This window comes from Perognathus longimembris, chromosome 15, assembly GCF_023159225.1.
Source record: "Perognathus longimembris pacificus isolate PPM17 chromosome 15, ASM2315922v1, whole genome shotgun sequence".
In the NCBI taxonomy this organism is placed as follows: Eukaryota; Metazoa; Chordata; class Mammalia; order Rodentia; family Heteromyidae; genus Perognathus; species Perognathus longimembris.
The window spans coordinates 43,516,057-43,535,655 of record NC_063175.1 but is presented as its reverse complement, the minus strand read 5'-3'; the positions used below and the strand labels follow the sequence as shown (position 1 = coordinate 43,535,655).

Below are 19,599 nucleotides of genomic sequence, written 5' to 3'. Positions count from 1 at the left end.
GATCATGGTTCAAAGCTAGCCCAGGCAGGAAAGTCACTATGAGAGTCTTATCTCCAATGAACCACTCAAAATCTGGAAGTGGTGCTGTGGCTCAAAGTGGTAGAGTGTTAGCCTTGAGAAAAATAGCTCAGCTACCAAAACACACACACACACACACACACACACACACACACACACACACACGGGGGAAATGTACTTTCTATTTTACTTTTCTTTGTTTTATAAAGTTATGCATTTCATTTTAAAAATGGTCTTTGTTACATTTCAAGTGAATATTTTGTGTTCATTCAATCATCCAAATAAACAAATATATTGTGTTGTGTTACCAGAGAAAGCTAAGGTCAGGGATTTATGGTAACTACCCATTAACCTGAAGTAACACAGACAACCATACATAGTACATACCAGACATCTAGGGTTACTAGATAATTATTATTGCAGTTATAATATGGAAACCCATTGAAATTGAAGACCTCAGAGTTGATACTTTAAGTGAAAAAAAGTTCTCTCTTTTAAAAAACCTATTTTTTAACTTAGAGCTTTTCATTTAAAACTGGGAACAAAATAAAACAATAAGTGAAAGAGTTTTCTAAGACAATGGAAGCCTTGTCATTAGGTGTGACAAATGGCACTATCATCCTTCTAAAATAGGGTTAGAAGAAAAAAATAGTACATTAAGGCCTAGATGGTTTAAACTTTAAAAGTCATTACTTCAAGGAATCAGACTTTCCTTTAATGGCATCCACACTCAACATTTTGCATTCCAGTCTTGTGGAATTTTGTGATAATTATTGAGTAATTAATATATGCTGTGAATTCACTATAGCTTAATATTACTTGGTAGATAATCGAGATCTCTGTCTTAAAATTGTTCTATAAATTAGACATAGATTTTTGGTCCACAGAGGATATATGATGATCATCTTTAGGTATCCTGAAACACATACATCCAGTCCACTTTTATCATGAGCCTCTGGCATGCTGGGAAATTTGTATGACAGAACCCTATGAACTTTCGTTAAATGTCCAAATTGCCTTCCTTTATGAACTATTTGCAAACTACCTAGACTCCGTTTACCAGCGTTGCCCATTGACTTGGACAGAGCATGTGTCCACAATCATCATAACGCAGTGGTGATAGAGCAAGCTGCAACTTCAGACTTCCTTCTAACTTTGTGTCCTTATACCAGTTAGTTATCTTCTCTCTGCAACAGTTTCCTCATCATCAAAGCAAGGGAAAAAATAAGTATATATGTCTCATTTAATTCTTCGGAGAAATTAATAAGTATCTGACAATAAAGCTCTGACTAGGGCTGGGGATATGGCCTAGTGGCAAGAGTGCCTGCTTCATATACATGAGGCCTTGGGTTCAATTCCACAGCACCACATATACAGAAAGTGGCAGAGTGCTAGCCTTGAGCAAAAAGAAGCCAGGGATAGTGCTCAGGCCCTGAGTCCAAGCCCCAGGACTGGCAAAATAAATAAATAAATAAATAAATAAATAAAGCTCTGACTAAGCATGACATTCAACATTTGGAAAGCTGAAATTAAGATTCAATAGTTGTTTCTAAAATTGAGTTCAGCAAGTTTGAAGTTATTTGGTATTAGGGATGACCTCTGACCTCCTTGAAGTTCAATCTTCTAATTTATGAAATCAGAACAGTTAGTTTTAGGCTTGACTCTCCTGAAAGTACAGACAGAGTGAAGCATAGAGAATCGGACCTCGGGTTCTTTGGTGTATTCCTTTTTATCTACATTGATGTAAGCCTCACCACAGAAATTTGTGAATAAAAGCGAGCAAGAATGCATTTAACTTAATTTCATTCTCATTGCAGTTTTTAGTGCCACTGTGTGTGTGTGTGTGTGTGTGTGTGTGTGTGTGTGTGTGTGTGTGTGACCTCAGTTGAGGGCTGAGCTGTCCTTGAGCTATTTTTCTCTAGGCTAGTACTCTATCACTTGTGCTCCACTTTCCGTTTTCTTTTCATAAGTTATTTAGAGATGAGTCTCCCAGATTTTTCAGTCTGGACTGGCTTCAAACCATGATCCTCAGATACCTCCTGAGTAGATAAGATGACAGACAGGAGCTACTGGGGCTGGCTTAGTGACATATTTGTGGTAGAGATGATTAACCTGATCTTCTTTACCTTTAAATTAAGACTTACTGACAAAGAATGTTATGGTCTTGATTATCTCTTCATAATCAAATAATACAAACATGCTCACTCACTAGGAATGGAAAGTTACTATTTCTTCACAATCATGAGCCACGGCTCCATTAACTCTTTCATATTCTGTCTTAATGTAGTTAAGAACCTTAAATCAATATCATTGTGGTATGGCATAAGGAGAAAACTACATTTCACACTGTGGTACACCACCCCAGATCTACTTCAACCTGATACAGAGATTATTGGTTGGGGGCTCTGTGCTAAATCTGTCCTTGCAATATTGATTAAATCTAAATGCTCAATGGAGTCACTTTTCTATAGGTCACACCCACTCTCGGTAGAATGTCTTATAGAGCCATAATTTCCTAGATGATCATTTGAGACTTTTGTTGGAGGGAGGGCAGGGAGAGGTTGTGGGGCTGGAATTCAGGGCCTAGGCAGTGTCTCTAAGCTTTTATGTTCAAGGCTAATGCTCTACCACTTTGAGCCATGGTGCCACTTCCGGTTTTTTGGTGTTGAATTGGAGATGAGCCTCATGGTCTTTCCTTCCCAGGCTGGCTTCAAACCAGGAACCTCAGATCTCAGCTTGTCTAAGACATTTGTTGTGAATACATTTAAATTTTTCCTTCTACACAATGTAGGTGAGAACTCTTTCATAATCATAACTATATTATCACTTTGGCAGTTAATAGTTACATCAATATAATTTTAGTCGATGAATTCTATCCCTTTCTCTCTCATTTCTTAAAATTTTGTGATAGTATACCAGAATATACTAGTATATTATATTAGTATATATAATAGTATACCAGAATATACTAGTATATCTGTTTGTTTGTGTGTATGTGTGTGTTTTAGGTGAATGTACCTTTAATTAAAGTGTGATTTATTTGTAAGTGTAGAAATATAAAAAGTGTAGAACATTTGGATTCAATGGAAAAAGAATCAATATTTTTCTTACATTTCCCATTAGACAGCTTTTTAAAAAATGCATAGGATATAATCTTCTGATATACTCAATATTTATGAGCCTATCAAGTTTTCCATACTGAATGGAGTTATAGCTATCACTGGCCTCAGTGTATTTCATATCACTGCAGAATTCATTTCTAATTTCAAAGCCTGCCACACACCCATATTCTCTTGATTTGCAATGCACTGCTTCCTGCTTGAAGCACATGCTAGATGAATGAAGGACTGCGGTACATGGCAAGCCTTTATTTGCTGAGGAACCTCTGCTGACAAGAACTACCTATGAGCAAGTCATTATAGTGAAGCGGGAAACCTTGCTGTACCTCTTTCCACGCATAATCATTTTGAGGAACAACTTTTTGCCATCACCTTGTTCACAGAGCTAAACGTTAAGTGAGTACTGCCAATGAAACATTTGGTCATTAACCATGTTCTTGAATATGGGAAAATGCTAAAATAAAGCTATCATTTAATCTATCCAAACAAACACCTATTTTTCTTGGAACTAAACAAAACCAAGAGAAGCCTTTATAATGGCTAACATTCATGCAGCAATTTGCAACCTACAAATCTCTTTTAAATACATTTATTGCACTAAAACCTTGAGACAATCATCTAGTACATTTTACAACTGAGAAAAATGGATACGCGAAAGTTTAGTTAATACTGCCTAAAAATCAGTTTGTTGATATAGTCTATATTCCAATGCACTGTTAAATATTAGTAAAAGGGGTAAGGATGTAGGGAGGGCATATTTTATATCAACAAAAATGTAATGAATGAGTTATGCCATAGACTATTAAAGTTTCAGTTGGAGGGTCAACTTTTTTTTTTTTTTAGTGTTTTCAGGTTGAAATAAAGAATCACTGATTATTTTCTTCTTATTTTATTTGTACTTGGAAGAATTAGCTTTAAATTGTTTGAAAAAATTTATGGAAACATATTCTGAAGTTAGTAACTTATTGGAAAAAATGTTAATTACTAAGATTAAAGAGGAAAGTATTTCAGCTGGCTTATGAACTATCCTATCATTATAGTAGAAATATGTGGGGCTGGGGATATAGCCTAGTGGCAAAGAGTGCCTGCCTCGGATACACGAGGCCCTAGGTTCGATTCCCCAGCACCACATATACAGAAAACGGCCAGAAGAGGCGCTGTGGCTCAAGTGGCAGAGTGCTAGCCTTGAGCGGGAAGAAGCCAGGGACAGTGCTCAGGCCCTGAGTCCAAGGCCCAGGACTGGCCAAAAAAAAAAAAAAAAAAAGAAAGAAAGAAAGAAATATGTGACCAAATACTAAGTCCTTCTTTTATTTATTGATGGAAGTCAGATATTTGTGGTTCAAGAGAGTGTCTTAGTTCATATAAAGGAATTGTGTAACCACTTATTAAATTCAAACAGATCATGAACTGTTAAAACTAACTGTACAATTTTCCATTATTTCACATAATCCAGTAAAGTTACTAAATGAAAGTGAACATTCACTCAAAACACTTTGCTTTCAGTTAGTATATAATTTCTTGAGTGTTTATCTAGATAGTCCTGCGTACAATTAGGGACTCTTCAAAAAGCAAATAAAAAGTCTTCCAATTTTATGAGTTGGTGTGAAGATCAGATTTAAATCTACTCACTAATTCTAAGCTATATGATGTATTGCCGCAATAAAATACTCAAAATTCAACATCATTTGTAACCAGTAACCTTTACAAGGGGAGGAGAGGTAATTGATAACAGCTCTCATTTTGCTAAATGTCTAACCAATATATTTTCCGTGCTATAGGGAAATTCTATTTTGCTCCCCCATGTTATAAAGGAAAAAATGCAGCATTAAAATATGTAATATTATTATGTCACATACCCATTCTACATCTATTCTTCATACAGAAGGTATGATTTAACAGCTTGCCCAATCTAATTCACATTTTAGGGAATGTCTATAAGAGTACTTATTCTATTTGCACTAGTGATCATGTATGGATGTTTTTCCTATAGCCTCTCTATATGTGGTAGAGTATGGGGTTACATCATTTCTTTCCATATAATTGTTTCCTATCTCCAGTCACTTCTGCTAAAAATAAAAAAAAAATACATTCCTGACTATATTAGGTGTATTCCCAGTCCACTGTTCTCAGTTTCTCCAGATGATCTGGCCAGTGAAGGCACTGAAAAAATTGAATGTCACCTAGAAGCTAGAATCAAATAATTAATTAGAGATAACCAATATCTTACATATATCTTATCTTTTCTTATATATTCCCCACACATCTGTCACTCTGAATCACAAATAATTACTAGCTTCTCTTCCCAGCTACCAAATAATCTTTTTGTTTAATTACTACCTACCCACATTCCAGCTTAGAGGGATGGTGATCAGGAGATAATTAATTCATCAGCAATGAGAGGCCAATGAGATTCTAATAACTTGTTTGCAATTTTGGCTACTAAAACTTAATCTTGACAGTCTTGATGTGACTTTTTTTTTTTTTTACCAGCCATTCACTGAGGAGTAGAGGTGAAGCTGTCCATAGCCCTCTTTTATTTGCAGAAGAAGACTTCATCATCAATATCCTACCCTTCTTACCCCCAAAACTAATTAAAATGAATAGCAACAGTCCCAAAATAAATAAATTGTTCGTGGCATTTCAGAGATGTACAAATGTTACAAGTAAAACGAACTGTTTTAATTGTAATCACCGTGGTTTATATAACAGGGCTACGTATTTTTTTGTGCATATGTAATCTTACAAGTGTAGGTCACTCACTTCACATGCACATATGTCTATACAGCTGCATGGGTATTATTAAATGGGTATGAAAACAGACTATCATTGTGGAGTATGTATTATGTCACAGCACCTGTACAGAACTTTCTATAGCATAAGGAGTTTTTAATTGATTTGTATCTAAGAAGAAAGTAAGTATACATCTCACATTTTACACAGCATGCATGTCCAAATTGTGCACCTTATTTTCTGGAATTTTAATTATGTTTCCCTTTTTCCCCCAACCACTAGTTGCTCAAGAGAGAACAACTAAGTACATATTTTAGAAACCCTGTGGAAACTTCATTAGAGTTATGTAAACATCCACTAACAACTGACAATTGACACTTGTTTAAACAGGTTCTTGTCTATCCTTTATGAGAGTCTAATGGCCGTGAATGCCAAGAATAACTTCCCCTTAACTGTAGCCCTGTGCTCAGGCCAAAGTTGAACAGCTGGGATGCGTGCACCCTCAATGGGCCTCACACTACATGGTGACCACTCATTGTCAAATTTAACCAGAGAAGGTTGCATTCTTCCCGCAGCGGTCAGCTTCATTGCTTAATTTATATTTATAGCTGGTCTCTCCACCATCTGTGCACACTGCTTACCCTGCATCTCTGAGGGATTGGGAGTAACATTATTTGGAGACCTGATTAAATAGCCAGGAAAAAGCAATCCATTATTGATCAGGGAACATTGTGGGATAGTCACAATGGTGTTCCATCCTGCTTTTGCATTTCTGTCTTCATTTCTTTCTAATCCAAGATCCAACTTCAGTAGACACTAGCCAAGACCATCTCTACTAAAGCAGATGGAACAGCAGTGAATTATCTAGATCTCCTGGGCTGGCTTTACTGAGATGGCAAATGACATTTTTGCTGAAGATATGTTTGTTCCTTTATGGACCTAAATGAACAAGGAGCCAATCATTAGACAACACTAATACAGGTCTGAGTAGGAACTTCAGTGAAGTTGAATTTATTAAAATGCAAGACCACACACACACACACACACACACACACACACACACACACGCCAATGGAATTTAAATCAATACATTAAATTAGTATTCACATTAAAGTCCCCACCACCACCACCCCAAGGGCAATAGGATTGTCAGGTATGTTTTCAGTTTCTTGGGTTTATTTCTTCCCTTTGCTTTGAGTTGTTCAAGAGTCCGAGAGGGGTGAAGAGGCAAATGGTATTTTTCTTAGCATGTGCTCTCAACATTCTCCCATTCCAAAACTTGGGGGGCTGGTTTGAGGTTCCTCAAGGAAAACACACTTTAAGAATTCCCTTACCAGGCTCTCCCTAAACTTGGCACTCTGACTGGTCTGGCTCAGCACATAGCCAGAGCTGTCCCTCCAATGTCTTTTGGTGAGGGAACCTAAGCAGACCAGATTGTCCAGCATTCTTACCAAGAAAATCTCACCCAATTTCTTTCAGAGGTACTTATGTATGAGACAACTTGAAAGATACTTTTGGTGAGTTAACTAAAAGCCCCAACTTTGTACCCACTAGATCTGGTCTATTCTCTGCCAGAGTCCCTAGGCAATCACCTTGTGCTCTGGAAAGAATGAGCAAAATCAGTAATATGCATCTGTGTGAAAGAAACAGTATCCCTTAGATAGGCAATATCTTATCATCACAAAACAACACACACACACACACACACACACACACACACAGTCTCAATCTCAAGAGATAAAATCTCCATCAGTACTCCTCTAGGAACAAAGACAGATAATAGTCGAGCAGGCCACACCTGTGACTTGTCAGTACTTTAACTATGCAGATTCCATATTTAATCTGTAGATGTATTCAAGTGCTGTATTATCAGGGATGGATGCTATTTAATAACTTTCTTCTCCCTGACTTTCACCATGTCTCTTAATTGGACATATGACTGGCAAGTGGATAGACATAGCTTGAGACCCCTAGATTTCAGACCTGGGGTCTAAAAATCTGATTTCACTTACACCATTGCTCTCTCCAAGGTGGAAATAGAACTTCTTCCCACTGCTCCATCTCATTTCTTATCTTTACAATGTGAGCAGTTCCAGATAGTTCTAAGATCATAGTATTTGGTTCATTGCCAATTTACAAGTTTCACAATCATTTCCTAGTAAATCTCTGTCTCTTTCTCTCCCATCCACTCTCTGTTCTGTTTCTTCTCTATCTCTGTGTCTTTTTCTGTCTGTCTGTCACACACTCTCTCTCTCTCTCTGTCTATCTGTCTGTCTGTCTCTCTCCCTCTCTTTCTCTCTTTTGTCCAAATGATGTTCTTGGTGTCTTCACACTGTTACTTCTGGCAGAGGGGAAATACCATGACATGTCTAATGCTATGAATCCAGAACTTTAAAGAATCTCCATTCCTATGAGCAGGTGCAGTCCATCAGAATGATTATTGCTTATCTCACAGTTTCTCTATGTTTTGTTAGTAGGACAATCCTTGGACTAGAATTTTCTTGTTCTATGACTGTGTAAAAATTGGGGTTAGCTTAAAAACAATCATAATTGTTGCTACTAATGATACAGTATACTGTTATTAAAGCATGAATTGGCTTAGATACTCTGACTTCAGAGGATTCCTTCCTCCTACTTAGCCATTACTTGTTCCTCAGAAGACAAATAAAGTTACACTAACACAGGTAGCACAATAAAGGGACAGAAAAGAAAGAGTCCACCAGAGAAACTAGAATACCAAATTAATTGTCTAATTATCTCTATTAATTCATAGATGGTTCCTCTAGTTCTTTTACTCATTTATTCATTTAGTTCTTTTACTCTTTTAGGAAAAAGTTCATTTCAGTGAGCTTGCTCATGAAAATCATCAGGTAATGACTAGAGTGTATACAGTATTAGACTATAAGAGCCAATTTCAATGATAAATGACAAAGTAGAACTATCATAATTTTGGCTACTTTCTTTAAAGCTTACTTTAGAAAGATTAAGATAGGCATGAGCCATGTTAACAGGAAGGAAACTTGCCTAAAAGTTGAAATTTATCTAACACAATCTGAAAGCTTTTATAGGAAGCATTAATATTAAATAACATTTGGATCTATGCAAAGGACTCTTCAAATCTCTTAAAAAATGAGTGTTTTATTTTACCTTCCTTAATATGAAATATTTCAGAGTTGATAACTAGTTCTTTCTTTTTCTCTATAAGTCAGGAGAAACTGTACTGTTGCTGTTGTTGTAGGAATATTCTACTACAGGTATAATATAGGCTTACTATAGTTTTCGGGTTTTTAAAATTTAATTGTCAAGGTGATGTACAGTGGGGTTACAATCACATATGTAAGGTAGTGAGTACATTTCTTGTCATACTTGTTACCCTCTCCCTTGTTTTTCTCCCACCTTCCCTCTCCCCTAGCCAGAACTTCCCCCCTCCAATTGTACAGTTAATTTCCAACTTATTGTCTTGTGGGTATCACTGTTGTATTGGTTTACCCTCTATCCTTTGTCTCACCATTTTGCTGTTCCCTTTCCTTTCCCTAATTCACATAAACATATATACATATACATATATATGTATATATGTGTGTGTATATATATATATATATATTACCCAGCGTACCAAAATAGAAAACAGTGACAACAGAGGATAAACCATAGGAAAGAAAAAAGAAATAGTTTCACATAGTACATTATAAATAACAACAACGATGAAAAACCTCTTGTTTCCATATCTTTGATTTCATTTCCCTTAGCTTCATCTTATATGGTCATATGTACATCACTATTGAGATATTGTGATCTTCTGCTAATTTTCAAGACACCATCCCATTAAACCTCTCAGAGATTAAAAACCACATGAAACTAAAACCTTATCAACTTCAGAACAGTAGAAAACTCTATCAAAATTTGTTTAAAAGAAGAACAGAGAAATTTAAATTGTTATTTTTGCTATTTTTAGGACAACTTTCCATACTCTCAGCCTTGCATACATACATGTGTGTGTTGTGTATGCATGTGCGTATACATACATACAACGAAATTTGCATGTCCTGTGTCTTTTATATGATATGTTTCATAAGAATGAAGGCCGGTTCACAAGAGACCAGGAGCCCTACTCTTTATGATGACTGCTTCATGAGAGGTAGACAGTTAAGTTAAACACACAAAATTTACTAGAAAAATAGTTCATCCATACACATATGCAGACTTTGATTAGCTAATTTCTTATCGACTTTGAAGCAAAGGAAAAGCAAGGTGGATTTATAAGTAAACCATAAACCTCTAGTGACAGGTTCTAAAGTTCCTGTCATCTTACCTGGCTTAGGGACAATGAGCTGGGCACTGGTTTGGGCATTTCCAGCCTCATTTTCAGCCACACACTGATAAAAACCTTCATCCGACTTTACTACCCCAAGGATTCTTAAGTTGCTTCCTCCCTAGGTAGAAAAAAAAAAGACATTTTAAAAAGAAAAGCAAAGCTCTCTAGAAAATCTAGTAAACACCAGAAGAAACCACACAGGAGGGCATAAGGGTTCCTAGTACCACAGAAAATATTTTCTATCACCTGCGAAATGCCATGCATTCCTATACTCTTCTGAAATCATGGGAATCAATTCAGCCTCATTCCACAATGAAAACATGCTCGCAGAAATACAGTTCATCCTCAGTATCTAAATGTGAAGCCATAGGAAGAGTCCTTTACCAAGTATTGAAGAAATATATATTAAAACCAAAAGAAATCGCAATCCTTTATTTCTTATTTAGGGAAAAAAGAGAGGACAAATAGGATATATATAAAAAGAGAAAAGTCAAAATGAAACAAAAACATCCATCTTTGACAATTCTAAAGGACAAGACATTTAGATGAGATATTTTCTGGAAGTGTTTACCCAGACAGTCTGAAAAGCCTTCTAAAATAGCAATTGCTTTGACATATACTCTTGAGGGTTTGAAGTGGAAGTTACGGTGGGTATCTTACACTCACACAGTTTTTGTTCTACTGCTGGAATGTTTCCTCTTCAGCAATCCATAGTGGAAATACATTGTGAACTCCTTTTGTGTATAAATTGAGCCACCTTCGTTTTTCAAGGATGGATGATAAAATGATCCAGAGATAGCATTTAATTATATGAACTAAGTTTATCTTCCATATTAGTGCAAGAATTAGTTCAGTAAGTGAGACGTGTTAAATCACTTCTCCTGAAGTCATTAAGAGATAAATATTACCTCATGGGGAATTCTTAATTGTTTTTAGTGTCTTGTAGTCAATTCTCAGCTGATGTAAAATTCTTAGATTAAGCTGGCTAACTTCTAATTAACAATTCTCATAGAAGTTACTATTGCATTCAATGTTACCTGTGCGGCCCACAATGGCTTTCATATTTCTGGAACAATTGAGGGAACATTTTTAAGCACAACTTAATGTGAATAGGGCACATAGCATACATTTTCTTTCACCTTAAGAAAAGAAATACTTAAATCAGTTGACTGTAATGGCTCATGCTGGGAGAAAGATTATTCAAACTGTAGAAAAAAAGAAGTGTTGTATTTTATCATGAGTCCTTGAGGGTACATATGCAAGCAGCATATATTTTAGGCACATACAACAATTTTTAAGTTGCCCTATGGCAGGTCATTTGTAATTCAATGGTCACAGAAACAGCACTACATTTAAAAGAAATAATGGACTGAGGTGGCATTCAAAAGTTAAAATGTGCCCTCTCTTACTTTATCCCCAACCAATTAAATAAATATAGCTAAAAGTGAAAAATGGAAATTGATGATCAAAGTGGCAAATATACAATTCATGGATTTATTCGTTGAAAATGTAGTCTACCCAAATTCATGCCTCAACAGATTATGAAAGTTTCTGAACACCACCTTACCATTTGCCAAAAGGAGCCAGCATAACTACATAAGAGAGAATCTGAGTCAGGCTGAGAACCAAGATGCTGACCCAGGATGTGTGTGCACTGGAGCACCTTCTGCTCTTGCTTGTCTTTTTTGTTCAAAGATGGCATCCTGCCATTTGAACTGTGCCATTTTAATAACAATTTGAGCTATACTTCTGGCATTTTGCTGGTTAATCAGAGATAAGAGTCCCACAGTTTTCCTTTATCTATTTATCTGTTTATTTTATTTATATTTATTTATTTACCAGTCCTGGGACTTGAACTCAGGGCCTGAGCACTCTCTCTGGCTTCTTTATCCTCAAGGCAAGCACTCTACCACTTGAGCCACAGCACCATTTCTGGCTGATTTTCTGCATATGTGGTGCTGGGGAATTGAACCCAGGGCTTCATGTATATAAGGTGAGCACTTTACCACTAGGTCATATTCCCAGCCCTCTGTTTATTTATTTTTTCCCTGTCCTGGTTGGCTTCAGAAGATAATCTTCAACTGAGTAGCTAGGATCACAGGCATAAACTCCCAGCACCCAGCTCTGGACCCATTCCCAACCGGTAGACAGCTCTTTCATGACAGCTCTTCTTTGACAAGATCATCTTTGCTTCCCAAACATAAAATACAAATAGACCTAACACTCTGTATTTTAACTACACAATTCCTTAGTTATGGAGAAGTACTTTTAAAATGTTTTTCTCATTTATTCTCATAAAGGCCTGAGAAATCAGAACCTTTGTTGTAACGCCACACCTACAGAGAAGAAAGGGCACTTGGGTGTAAATTTCAAAAACAATAACGATAAGCAAAGACTTCCTTTGGACCAGGGCAACTCAGCATGTAGGATCCACACTCCTCTTATCTTCCTAAGGATAGATGTAGAATGTGAACTAAAATATACAGGGAATTACAGGAGCTATCCTTCAGAACTTCTAACTTTTCCAACACTGAGAATTTTCAAGTGACTTGAGCCCTGGTTTTCCATGGCCTCACAACCCCTGCTATGACCACCATTATTCTTCCTACTGTGACTGTGCTTGTGGGATCAGCTAAGCAAAAGCCATCTGTGATTCAAGACTCCCATAATTGTAAGTAATACATCATATTGAAAATGAATTATACTGGGAACTGGTGGCTCATACTTATAATCCTAGATACTCAGCAGGCTGAGATTGGAGGATCCTGGTTTGAAGCCAGGCCAGGCAAAAGAGAAAATCTTATCTCCAATTAACTAGCAAAAAGCTAGAGGTAGAGAACTGTGGTTCAAGTCACAGACAACTGTTTGGAACAGCAATAACAAAAAAGCCAAGCAAGAATGCAAGGCTCTGAGTTCAAGTCCCAGTACCAGAACAACAACAAAAAAATTAAAAATCAGGAAAAGAAAAGATATTGTAATTGTTAAAAATAAAAGAAATGAGAGAATTATAACTTAATACAATCTGGAACTGAGTTCTATTCTAAGATGTAACAATAGGAATATTTGAAAAACAGAGCTCTCAAGACCTCTATTTTTACCTTTGTTTTTCTCAGAGCCTTTATAAAATTAAAAGTCTGGACTATTTGAATTCTACCTCAAGAAAATCATTCAAGTTTGAGAGAACAATTTTCTTAACATGTGATAAAGTTCATCACCAGGAACCTTCTGCCCAGAAGACAAAAGCAAGTGAGAAAATGCTAAACAATAAATGGGACTGTAAAGCTAGTATGAAAAGAAGAAGAATAATTACCACTATCTGAAAATAATCGCTAGGAATGACCACATCTCCATTCTTCATCCAGTTCACAGTGGGCACAGGTTTTCCCGAAACAGTACATTCAAACTCAATATCCATGCTTTCATACGCGTACAGGTTGGAAGGGTGATTTAAAAACCATGGCGGAACTGCAAAGACAGGAGAAAAACAAACGCCAGTGAGTGAAAATGTGAATGTGCATGCTGACTTCCTCAGTGAGTGGAGAACACAGCACTGGGACAGAATATACTTGTAATTAAAATCATTCCCCAAGACCTTTGCTGGTTAGATGGAAGTTACTATAGAATGTGTCCCCCCCTCTTCAAATGTATTTGCACTTAGTGGTGAGAGAAAGAGATACTAACAGGACTGAAATAATCAAAAGCAGAAGATGAGAAAGCTTAATGTCCCTATAATTCTAGGGTTTCTCAAGTATTTAATGATATGGATTTATTCTCTACTGAAACCTCTGTAGTGACTGGACAGGAAGAATGCCAGTATCATCTTTATTGTAGATGCATTACTATTGTCCTAGCAACTGTTGATTGCAGTGCATTACTGTACTGTAGAATTATCATCTCAACATGGTGTGTGATATACTAATTTAATTTCTTAATTATTTTAGCACTAGTTACTCAATACTGGAAATTTGCAATTGAAAAAAAAATAAGAAATAGAACACTTCTTCCCTTAGTCCTTCAAACTATGCCAAGGACAGGAATATTTTTTCTTTTTTTTGTTGCTGAAACTGGGGTGTGAACTCAGGGACTCTTTGCTCTTGCTTTTTTGCTCAAAGCTGGTGTTCTATCACTTGAGACACCCCTACACTTCTGGCTTTTTTTTGTTGATTATTTGGAGATAAGAGTCTCATAAACTTTTCTGCCTAGGCTGGCTTTGGACCACAATCCTCAGAGCGTAGCCTCCTGAGTCATTAGGATTAGGGTTGCTTTTTAGCCCCTTCCATGAGGAAACTTAAGTAAAGTCTACCTAAAACACTCATATAGTCTGAGAAGTGAGGTCAAATTCACAGTGCTACAGTAACCTGGCTCTCAGGATGTCCAATGGGAATAATGTGAAACAATAGCATATCCCAAAGAAGCAGACAGCTATGTTTAGTGGTCATCTTCCAAGGTAGTCTGTGTTTCTGTCATTGTCATGATTGTGCTCAATGAATAGTGACTATTACTTTTTCCTTCTTCAACTAACGGTATACGTTTCTCTTTCCAATCACTAACAGCAAAACACTGAGGACATGGAAGTAAATATTCTACCTCTCTCTGAAGGTCACCATAGTAGGACAAAGGAACAGCAGGGGTGATTTCCGTGGGATTTGAGTCTTGGTTCTCTCTCTAGCTTCTTCTCCCCATGATGTACAGTCTCAATTTGTAAATATTTAGTTCCCTGGTAGTAAATCGTTTTTTTAAAATTCTTTAATCTTCCATTGAGAGGGTCAAATTGATTTAGATGGTGCTGCCAGGATGCATTAATATTCATGTACTAAATTTATGAAAAGAAATGTGTCTGGGTGCCTTTCTAAACATTGTAGAGAGGGATAAAATATGTTCTTTGTTGTTATTGATAAAATTATTACCATAATGATATTTTTTTCTGATTCTTTCATCAAGTCCTCTGATAATGAAGCAAAAGTTGTCTGGAAGGTTGATTTAATGCCTCTGAGGAGATATATTAGTTGGATCTTCTTGATTCTGCTTTTAGTTTTATCTCAATTTGGGGGCAAATGCTTATTTATTGGCCAACAGCCAGCATTTCCTGAGAGCCCAACAATGTACAATTTATTAGCCTAAGCACTTTGTATTTATTTTCTCACCACAACTCTCAGAGACAGCATACATTATTCCATTTCACAAATGTAGAGGTTAAGTTACAAGGTGTTTACATAAATTTCCTACAAATTACACAGCTTGTTAACTATAGGGCTGGACAGTCTGACTCCTGGTCTGCATTGAGAATTTCTTTGCTCTTCTTGTGGCTTTTGCAACTTGCAAAGCCCAGTGGAATGGAAACTCAGAAATACTTCTGGAGTCTCAGAAATAATGGTGATAACGCTGTTAGAACTATTTTTAAGATGGATACTGGTAGCATGCGCCTGTAATCCTAGTTATTCAGGAGGCTAAGATCTGAGGATGGGAGCCAGCCTGGGGAGGGAAGTCTGTGAGACTCTTATCTCCAATTAATCACAGAAAAATCTGGAAGTGGCCCTTTGGCACAAGGAATAGAACATTAGCCTTGAGTGGAAGGAGCTCAGGGACAGTGCCCAGGCCCAGAGTTCAAGCCCCAGGACCGGTAACAAAAAAGGAAGAAATAAAGAAAAAAATACCATATTGTCCAGGCCTCTTCTCCCTTTAGTTTTTTCTTCCCCCTCACCACAAAATATCTTCCAGTATACCCATTCTAGGTGGAGATCAAAATTTAAGTATATAAGTTTATGCATGTCTCTATATGCATTTGCACATGTGCATTAGACAGAGACAGTGAGAGCAAGAGAGAAACAGAGAGAGAGAGAAAGAGAGAGAGAGAGAGAGAGAAAGGATAGAGTGAGAAATCAATGAGGTTGTGAATACGAATAGGAAAAACCAGGATTAGAGCAGGAGAAAAAAGGAACACAGTTTATACTGAAGAAAGAAAAGAGAAGAAAAGGTTCAAGAAGAACCACTATGCCAGAGCCACATTAAGCTGGATTTCAATTCATTTCTCCAAATGGCCAGTGGCAAACATTATTATATGTATGCACAAATACATAAATAAATACAGGGTACAGGAAAACATCTTTTGTATGTTGATTTATAGCCTCTTAATTTTCTCTTTCAATTCTCTTATTTCTTGATTTATAATTGGAGTTATATTTTTGTCTATTCAGTGTCAATAAACTGTACTTTACATAATAGGATTTCTTAGAAGCAAATTATGGTATTAAATGATTGCTATTTTTCAAATTGCTTCACATCGTGGCATTCTGTTTCCTTAATTGGAGGGCTAGGGAACATCTAACTATTCATGATCTCTGAACAAGGTAATTAATATAAAGCCAAGCACACAATGGATTCACAAAATGTTTTGTTTTATTGATTATTAAAATATAGTAACCTATGATTAAGTAAAGGAATAATTCAATTTAAGCATACAATTATAGTTGAAATAGTATAAGCTCCACGTATCCCACAATGATTACTTCCTGCTTAAAATTTTATACCCGAGTTCTGCCCTGTATTCTGTAATTTTCTCTCATTTCTTAGGCTTTCAGAATTATCTTAGGCGCCTGTATTTTCCTGGTTGTCTTGGTATCTTCATTTCAATATTTGGTTCTCCAACTTTCACATTACACTAATTAATAGGTTAAAAAAAACAAGTCACTTCTCTCACTTGCATGGGACAAATTGAATCCTAAGTGAAGCAATGTCACAGGATTCCTGAAAAATACTCTCTAACTCAGGCAGTGTCATCTATCCCCAGAATACTATGTGAGAATAAGAGTTCTTTATATATCAGGCTTAAAACAGTGCTTAATCCTCAGTATGAGCTCAGGAAAGGTTTGCTGTTGATTCTAACATGACCTCAATAAGATGCACATTTTCCTCTCTCTTTCTCTCCCCGCCCCCCTCCCTGGGCTTCATTCAGAGCCTGGGCACCATCCCTGAGCGTCTTTTGCTCAAGGCTAGCACTCTATAACTTGAGCCACAGCACCACATCTGGCCTTTTCTGTTTGTGTGATGCTAACCCAGGGCTTCAGGCATGCTAGGCAAGCACTCTACCACTAAGCCATATTCCCAGCCCCAAACATTTTCATCTCTTCCTATGGGACTATTGATGTAACATGAAGTGGAGAAATTTGAACCCTTTTACAGAAATAATATAATGACAAACTCATATTATCTTATGATAAAGAAAATGTCAAAGGATAATGTATAAAATGTACTAAAGGTATAAGAAATAGGGTTACATGGTTGTTTGGAGAAAAGACTGAATATGCAGTATTTTAGAATAATTTTCAGAAATCATAAGCAAGCTTATTCTTAAGACTTTCTCTGAGTGAAGGGAATTAAAATTCCTGCATACCTTGGGAAGGGATTGTGAAAAGATATAAAAATATAAGCTCCAGTTGGATTAGAGATTAAGTAAAAGCGCTTCAACCTTGCTTTTAAGTAATTGATAGCTGAATTGCTGCCTATTTTCCTAAATTTATCATACACACATACACACACACACACACACACACACACACACACACACACCTATGACTTTTTTTTCATTTCTTTATTGTGAAAGTGATGTACAGAGGGGTTACAGTTTCATATGTAAGGCGGGTGAGAGGGAAATATGGAGGGGGGAGGCGGGGGGAAATGAGGGAGGAGGTAATGAGTTGGATAAGGAATACTCACTGCCTATGGCATAATTTAAACAAGAACACAGGGTAGCTTTCTAATTTCATTCTATTTTGTCATCCTATGTTTTCCATTTTATTCCAGGACATAAACATGATCACTTCATTTTCCACTTCCTCAATTTGAGGAGGAGCATTCTCTTTTTGGGAACAATGCAAGTTTTTCTCATACATGGAAGCTAGAGCTAATTCATTTATAAATATATAAATAAACATTTGGGTGGTATGCGAGTATATGCAAATGTATTAACTGATTGTCCAACAAAATAAACACCAGGAAATGAGTACTTGGATAGAGGTTGGATCAAGGGGAGGGCAATAGAGGAATGAAGAGATGAAGAGGGGAAGAGAATTAAGTCTTAAAATTTAATGCATATCCTGCATAATTAAGAAAATCATGTAGGGTTGAGAGAGACTTGGGAGAATGTCAAAAGGATTGGCATCCATCAAGATGTGTTGTATTGGGGCTGGGGATATAGCCTAGTGGCAAGAGTGCCTGCCTCGGATACACGAGGCCCTAGGTTCAATTCCCCAGCACCACATATACAGAAAACGGCCAGAAGCGGCGCTGTGGCTCAAGTGGCAGAGTGCTAGCCTTGAGCGGAAAGAAGCCAGGGACAGTGCTCAGGCCCTGAGTCCAAGGCCCAGGACTGGCCAAAAAAAAAAAAAAAAAGATGTGTTGTATTTATAAATTGCTTTTTTGAATGGCAACTCCTTTGTACAACTACTTAAAGATAATACAATTGTATTTAAAAATTTATGACATGGGACATAGTTTTCTCTTTTCTGTTTATTTGTGTATTGTTATCACAGTACCAATATTAACTTTGTGCAATAAGAACCTTGCCTGTTACACATCAGTTTGTCACTTAGCATGCTTTGAGTGATTACACTGTTCTATAAGGAAGTAGATAAATGAAGTTTACCCACGTTTTTGCTTTCTCTTTGATTTCTCTGTCTCTTGGTGATAAGGAGATTAATATCTTTGCATATCACTTTAGAATGGTCACTTAGAGTTTGGGACCTAAGTATAATCAGTCATGATATACATTGCACAGAATTGGGATCTTATATCCTCAAAATAATTGGTTAAAGCAATATAGTTGAAAGAACAAGGCAAACACATTTTTATTACTATCAAACCTTATTTATGTCACTTGTCTTTCAAAATATTGCCTGTGAACCTTCATTAGCCACAGAATAGAGACAAAATTATAGATGTATATTTAAGAATATATAGAGGGATTATAATTCTCCTGACTTTCTTACATAGTTTTCATGGAACTCATCTCTTCCTTCCAAACAAATTGTAGACCTTAACTAAACTATTTGGTATTTAAAACAAATATTTACAATGATAGAGATAACTGGACTGAACTCAGAGAGAACACTACTTTTGTTTATGGCTATGGATATACAACATTTATTACTATGGTTCTAATTAAATGCCCCTGTCTAGATGATGTTTCTCAGGTGGCAAAAATTCGGCATATTTTCCAAGAGATAAACTGGACCAATCATTTTCATGAAGCTGTCTCTCATGGAGCTAATGATATCTTTTTTGGTTCCATTAGTCTCTACCAATTTGCTCAAGTTTTAGATTTCATATAAGATTTCACATTTATAACTATTCATGAGCCAGATTAAGTCAGATTAAGATTCCTACATAAAAGGTCTGAATAATGCTCCTTTATTTTTTAAG

The 19,599-nt window shown here is 36.5% G+C and overlaps 1 protein-coding gene across 1 annotated transcript in view; it reads right to left on the bottom strand.

The window, feature by feature from the left end:
* The window catches only part of Dcc (DCC netrin 1 receptor), a 961,067-nt gene that overhangs the window by 362,130 nt on the left and 579,338 nt on the right, over window positions 1-19,599 (bottom strand). Inside the window, exons 6-7 of the mRNA XM_048363596.1 lie at window positions 13,493-13,647; window positions 10,180-10,300 (exon numbers count right to left, since the gene is read on the bottom strand). Coding sequence (XP_048219553.1) covers window positions 10,180-10,300; window positions 13,493-13,647 — 276 coding nt within the window. The remainder of the gene's footprint in view (window positions 1-10,179; window positions 10,301-13,492; window positions 13,648-19,599) is intronic.